The 6,688-nt window shown below is 40.6% G+C and overlaps 1 protein-coding gene across 1 annotated transcript; it reads left to right on the top strand.

Moving 5' to 3' along the window:
• Window positions 1-2,335: 2,335 nt before the first annotated feature.
• On the top strand, window positions 2,336-4,016 carry PDP2 (pyruvate dehyrogenase phosphatase catalytic subunit 2). Its single transcript, XM_010006176.1, has one exon. It carries the CDS (start codon window positions 2,336-2,338, stop codon window positions 3,935-3,937), a length of 1,602 nt encoding a protein of 533 aa, XP_010004478.1. The 3' UTR covers window positions 3,938-4,016.
• The last annotated feature ends 2,672 nt before the right edge of the window (window positions 4,017-6,688 follow it).

Here is a 6,688-nt window from a genome sequence, read left to right as displayed (position 1 = left end):
GGGTGGGGTTGTTGTGCGTGGACCGTGCGGGGTAGGGGTTGGGGGTTTAGAGGGTGCGGGGCGAGTGTCCAGAGTGTGCGTGAGGGGAACGTGGGCGCTGGGGGGCTGGATGTGGCGAGGCCTGGGGGAGCTGTAAAACTGAATGTGACGAATACGTGTTAATTGATTGGAAAAGAAGTGGTCATTCCTCCCCTGTGAGCCCCCAGGGCGTGCCCTGCCCGGGCAGCGCGGGTTTCAGTGACTGCGCTGGTGCTCCCGAGGAGGAAGTGCCGGAGCGGTAGGTGCGCCAGGCAGGGCTGGTGTCGTTGGCTCTTGCATCATGGGCTTTTGCACGTGGCTTTTGTTACCCCTGCTGCCCGTGGCTTGTGCTGGAGTGGCTAATGGATGGGTGTCCCGGGCAGAAGTGGGGACTGCACACTGTGAGTGTAGGAAGCTAAGGATGCCAGCACTGCAGTTACAGGCAGTGAGCAGCAGTGGTTCAGAACTGTGCTCCAGCTCTGATCGGTGCTACTTGACCTTAGGCAAACACGTGTGCACAGGGTATTAGGCAATTCTGCTGCTAGGAAAAAACCCTCCACGTTGCTACATCTGTCAGCCAGATGATCTGAACAGGGTGAGTTCATTTAACTTTCTGTTGGGGTTTTGAGTCAAGAACGTGAACATTGTCTATATTTCAACCTCACGTGCCTTGGAAGAATGGGAAGAGAAAGAATCAAAAACAGGATGGGAAAAGATTGAAAAACTAGAGATTTGTCTTGCACTGTTGGTGCTTTTGACTGGAGGTAGAGTTAGCAGTGTCAGCTTTCTTCCAGTTAGCTTTATTTTGGTTGTGTTTTCTCTGCAGTATGACAAAAGTTGTTGGTTGTGTTGGGAGATGCCAGTGTCCCAGGAGACTGCAGGCAAGCCTCCAGCAATGAACTGGCATTGCCTTTTCCATCTGCCCTCCTGACATAAGCAGTAAAATGTTGCTGTGTCTCCACTTGTTCTCAAAGGGACCCCAGAATTATGGTTCTTCTTGGTGGGGGCTTGCCTACTCTTTTCTGGTTTCAAGTTTGGTTTTAGGTCCTGGTGATTTCTTAGAACCAATTTCATGCAACTGGCTGTGCTGGCATCTTACTATTTCTCATTCAGTGCCTGGCTAAAGCAATATTGCCTGAGACCATGTTAAAACATTATAGTTTTATTTAAGCTCTGAACCACTTTCAGGTGGGCTGTAGCACTTTGTGCTCTAGGTCTCATGTCATACTAACATCATCTTTTGGGAGTAATTGTACTTGCAGTGCTACAATACAGTTAGCTTTGAAATCCACGGGGAGAGTTCTGTTGTGGTGTTAGCAGGTGGTTGTACTTAGCAGTTTCCCACAGCTTGAATACCTTATTTAAACTAGGAGACATTATGAGGTACTTCCCCCATGGCAACTGAAGAACTTCAGCTGTTCAGGTGTCCTAGGTTTTAGTGCTGTTGGGAGCAGAACTCTTTACATCTGCTTGTTCTGATTGCAGTCTGAAATAACAAGTCAAAATGTAACCTGTAAAAGTTGTCAGTGTAACTTTGCTGTGACTTTCACTGCATGAGCATGCACGTGCTGTGATAAATGCATTCATTAACCAGTGGTGGAATCTGCCTTCAGCTGTGCAAACAATCCTACTTGCATGAAGGCTGCTTAAGATCCTGAAGGTAAAAAAAAAAAGTTGTGTTGTTAAGCTGAAACAGAATTGGAAAAGTACACTAGCTTGTTATAGAAGTGAGGGTCATGCCAATTCATATAAATCATTTATTTGCCACACCTTTCAGTTTTTCTGTGGGGTTTGAGTACTGATCTTCTCTTGGGTTTGATATTTAGAGTGTATTAATAGAGTTGTACTGTAACAGGCTTTAAAAAAGTTCTGCATTAATTGTCACTTAAATTTGTTATCTAACTCATTGGATCTGTTTGTTCTGTGTCACATTAGATGAAGCCTTTCACTGAACAGTTTACATTTTTTGTAATGTTGGAATTTCTTAGTCTGGAAAATAAAAATTAGCTTTTTTCATTAATTAACTGGAGAGGGACATTCATATCTGAAGCTAAATTCACCAAGCTTAAAATTAAGTAATGGAATATGTAGCACTTGTAAGATCCCTTCCAACCCAAATGGTTCTGTGATTCTCTGTCTATAGCAGTCTTTTTTGGAAAAACGTTCTGAATATTTCTGTGGGGTCCAGAGTTACTTTTGTATTTTAGAAAGCTTCTTGTGAACAATCTAAAATTTGTACCTCTCCTATTCTTATATTCCAGGCTGTAAGGACATTCTGTATTACTGAAGGAACGTGCTGTTGCTTGTAGAGTGACATATGATGTCAAGAACTGTGTCATCCTGGATCTTAAGCTCAGCAAGAAACAGCATTGTTTTACAAGGAAAAGGACGTCTGTACTCTATCTGTATCCCAAATAGAAACAAGGTAAAATGGAAGCTTGTTTTCTCCAAAACACATCTCTCCCCTGCTGGGAGCTGCATCTTAGGCAATACTTTCTCTTTACCAAAAGCATTCAGACACACATCCACCGAAGAAGAACATTTCTCTTTCCAGTTGTCTCCATCACAGATCAATGATATACTGAGAGCAGGCGAATTATCCCATAAAACACTGGATCTGAATGGTAAAAATGCAAATTCTGTGTTGAGGTTTGAAAGCAACCAGCTGGCATCCAACACCCCTATCGAAGACCGCAGAAGCGCAGCCACTTGCCTGCAGACAAAAGGGATGATGTTTGGGGTCTTCGACGGGCACGCGGGCTCCGCGTGTGCCCAGGCGGTGAGCGAGAGGCTCCTGCATTACATCGCAGTTTCTCTCATGTCTCGGCAAACCTTGGAGGAGATCGAGCTTGCTGTTGAGTGCATGAAGCCAGCTCTGCCTATTCTGCAGTCGCACAAGCATCCAAGTGATGTTGAGTATCAAGAAGTAACTTCACAGTATTTTGAGAACCTCCGGGTTTACTGGCAACATTTACTGGACCTAGACACTGAGCCAGGACTTGGTTTAGAAGAGGCCTTGGTATGTGCATTCAAGAGGTTAGACTCGGACATATCGCTGGAAGTGCAGGCTCCCCAGGAAAATGAATTGATGAGAAATATTGCCCTTCAAGTAGCTTTTTCTGGTGCAACAGCCTGTGTAGCTCACGTTGACGGTGTTCATTTACATGTTGCAAATACTGGTGATTGCAGAGCTATTTTAGGGGTTCATGAAGAAGATGGAACATGGTCTACTCTCCCGCTAACCCGGGACCACAATGCCTTTGATGAATTTGAAATTAGAAGACTGAAGAGAGAACACCCTAGATCTGAGGAGAAAACCCTGTTTGTGAATGACAGATTGCTGGGGATTCTCGTGCCCTCCAGAGCTTTTGGAGATGTGCAATTAAAATGGAGTAAAGAACTGCAACACAGTGTTCTTGACAATAGCTGTGATGTTGAGGCTTTAAATATTTTTCAGTATGTTCCTCCAAACTACCATACACCCCCTTATTTAACTGCAGAGCCTGAAGTCACATACCACAAATTAAGAAGCAAGGATAAGTTTCTCGTTATTGCTTCGGATGGACTATGGGAGCTGCTAAGTAATGAGATGGTTGTAAAACTTGTTGCTGGACACCTTATGGAGCTTAATGTGCAGAAACCACAACTGGCTTTTGAGAAACCAGTTAATTTGGGTTATATGCACAGCTTGTTACTTCAGAGGAAGAACAGAGGTGTGGCTTCACTTGACCAAAACATAGCTACTCATTTAATAAGGCATGCAATTGGGAGTAATGACTATGGGGAGATGGACCAGGAGAAACTTGCTGCAATGCTGACACTGCCTGAAGACCTTGCAAGAATGTACAGAGATGATATCACTGTTACTGTGGTGTATTTTAATTCAGAAACAATTGAAAATTATTACAGAAACAATTAATAGAGACTTGCACTCCTGCCTCTATACCACTTTGATACTGAAACCATTACTGATTTTCTCTAATAGTCAAGCTGTTACCAGTGTTGCAGTCTGGAAGATTCTAAGTGTGTATGTTACTAGTCTTGAAAATAACTTTATAGAAGCAAGTTTGGTGAAAGTTTCTTGAGTTTCCAGGTCTGTAAACACTGAAGAAAAATATTTGATGAAATTTTACTGAAATGTAACTGAACTAAAGATTGCTGACCCAGTTCTGAATCCATGGGAAACACTGGTAAAACTTTTCAAATGAACAAATGAGACAAATTTCAATGAGACTGATACAATTTATTAGTGAGATGAATAATACCTGTTTCTGTATGGAGTATAAGAAATGCTCCACTCTTGTGGAAAATGAGTAGAATCCTATTGAAGCACTGTAATTGAATAAATCACCAAGCCTTTATTTGCTGTAACTGTGTCAAATACTTTAATGAAATGCCTTGTATATGTGAAGACAATATTAAAGGAGGCTGTTCAAAGAGCTCAGGGAGTGTCAGGTATTGATTTTTATTATTTTTTTTTTAAGCTAGGGAGCAAAATAATATTTTCTTCTACAGTTATTTTGAAGTGTGAATACATATTGTCTTCCCTGTCTGGACTTTTGTGACAACTTACAGCTCAAACACACGAGGGGCTTCACATTTCCCTGTTTAGGAATAAACAGTGTTAGAATTAAATGTTTTAAGTGTTGAACTAGCTTAAGGAATATACCCTTTTAATAAGAATTTATATGTGAAGTGTTGTGCATCAAATCCTTCTACTGTAATTTAAATGAAGTTTGACAGATCCAGAAATATAAAAAGCCATCTAAATGTAAGAAAGCAAAAGAGGACCTTTCTCTTCAGGTCTAACTTAGAAGAGAGAAACAGCAGTGCTGAGATTTCATCAAAATATGTTTAATGTTTATTCCTGCCTTTGGACATCAGGTTTTCCTCACAGGTTATTTTCTTTAATGAGTATGTTTTAATCTCTGAACATATGCCTTTGTGTATTTTACTATTATTTTCTTTTATACTGTGCTTTCCAGAGTGCCAATCCAAGCTAGTCACATATGGTGACTCTAGTGACTTGTTTATCTACAGCCTGCAAAAATGTGCACAGTGGGAATATAGGACCATTTACTGTTGTTGCTGCTGAGTAAGAACTTGTGTGGGTGCAGTAGAGTAGACAGAAATCCTATTTTTCCTCTGATTTCACTTAAAAGTGTTATCCTTCTGTCATTTAGCAGTTTAAAAAGTACTTAAAGTTTTCCCAAGATCTTAAGTAGATGAGATCTTGGGGCATAAACTAGTAGCAGTTGTGGTCTTGGGGCATTTTGTGTGCTTTTTCCTTCCAGAGTAAAAGTTCTCAGTGCTTTTCCAGGCATTTAAATGTGTTTTGGAGATTTATTAGAAGGCAACTAAAACCATTTAAAAAATATTCCTGCTTCTGAGTATTCAGGATTGACCTGTAATTCAGTGCTACAATTGCAATCACTGAATGCATCCTTAAGAAACTTCTGTTCTGAAAAACCAATCTATTGTTACTTTTTTTTCATCTAGTACATACTGGAATACATCCAGCCATTTGACCTGGAGGCAGGTAGCCCTGTTTTTCTAATAAAATGAGCAGGTCTGTTCCCCTTGATACTGACAAAGTAGGATTGCCTTGAGAAATCTGACAGTTCTTGGAGACAGGGAAGACCTCAGGTATGTTACAAGATGTTACAGAAGTTGCTGACATTCTTGTTGCATGTACCCCATCCTGAGGTGCTAGTACAAGGGAGGCTGAGACTTCACCTGCCAGAAAGAGGCAAACAGTAAAGGTCAGGACCTGCGTCAGCCTCAGGAGGGGTCTCATCTACCTACCAGGCAACAGAGTGAGAAGGGGAGAGCTCAGCAGCATTCTCAAACTTTTGGCTCTATGTGGGCTGTTTCCATTTGCTCTTACAAATTCTTCTGTGTAATTAGTTACATGCTTCATTGCTTGGAATTTAGACACAAAGAAGTGAAACAATGCATTTCTAGACTACTTCTGAATAGAGACATTACTTAATAGTGTAGCTAGAATAACAAAGGGGCTAAATCATTACAGCAGATATGAAGCAATACATTTTAAATGAAGAAAATATAGTAAACTTTTTATGTAAATTTGCAACTGCAAAAGTGATGTAGAAAACCAGCTTTTGTAGAGTCATAAAAGAAAAGTAAGCTGTTTTCTTCTTTTCACCAAATCTAAGTCATCTTTTCAAAGAGTCATTGTGGCTCTATGTCATTTAAGTGTTACTCCTGGGTATGTTTGTAGTTGTTAAAACTGCAAATTGATAATGATTGCTTTGGGGAATGCAGTTGACAGTAAGAAAGGCAGTATATCTGATTTCATGTTAATTTTTCTTAGTTTAACATGCAATACTATAATTATCCTACTGTGGAAAAGGATAATATTAAACTATTCAGAGGTTTGATTAAATTTTGTTATGCAAATTGTGGATGTAACTGCACTGTCCCTGAAATTTGTTGCAGGTGGAGCCTTTGACATGCTCTTTTCATGTTGTTGTTTTTTTTTCTCCACGCTCTCTGAAATGTTTTTCATTGCTTTGACGTGGCTCTTACATCACTACTTCAAGTTCCACAGTTCTGTGGTGGTTTTCTTATCAAGAAGTGTTTAGATTTCAATGCGTTACTGAATAAATATTTCGTACTTGCAGAACCGAGATTGGCCAGGAGATGTCAC

Source organism: Chaetura pelagica, unplaced genomic scaffold (assembly GCF_000747805.2).
Source record: "Chaetura pelagica isolate M959 unplaced genomic scaffold, ChaPel_1.0 scaffold139, whole genome shotgun sequence".
Taxonomy (NCBI): Eukaryota; Metazoa; Chordata; class Aves; order Apodiformes; family Apodidae; genus Chaetura; species Chaetura pelagica.
Note: the sequence above shows the minus strand (reverse complement) of the source record. Positions and strands in the feature narration are given on the sequence as shown.

Bases quoted from the DNA above. Each gene is read 5' to 3' on its own strand.
- PDP2 (XM_010006176.1), top strand. From the start codon at position 2,336: ATGATGTCAAGAACTGTGTCATCCTGGATCTTAAGCTCAGCAAGAAAC.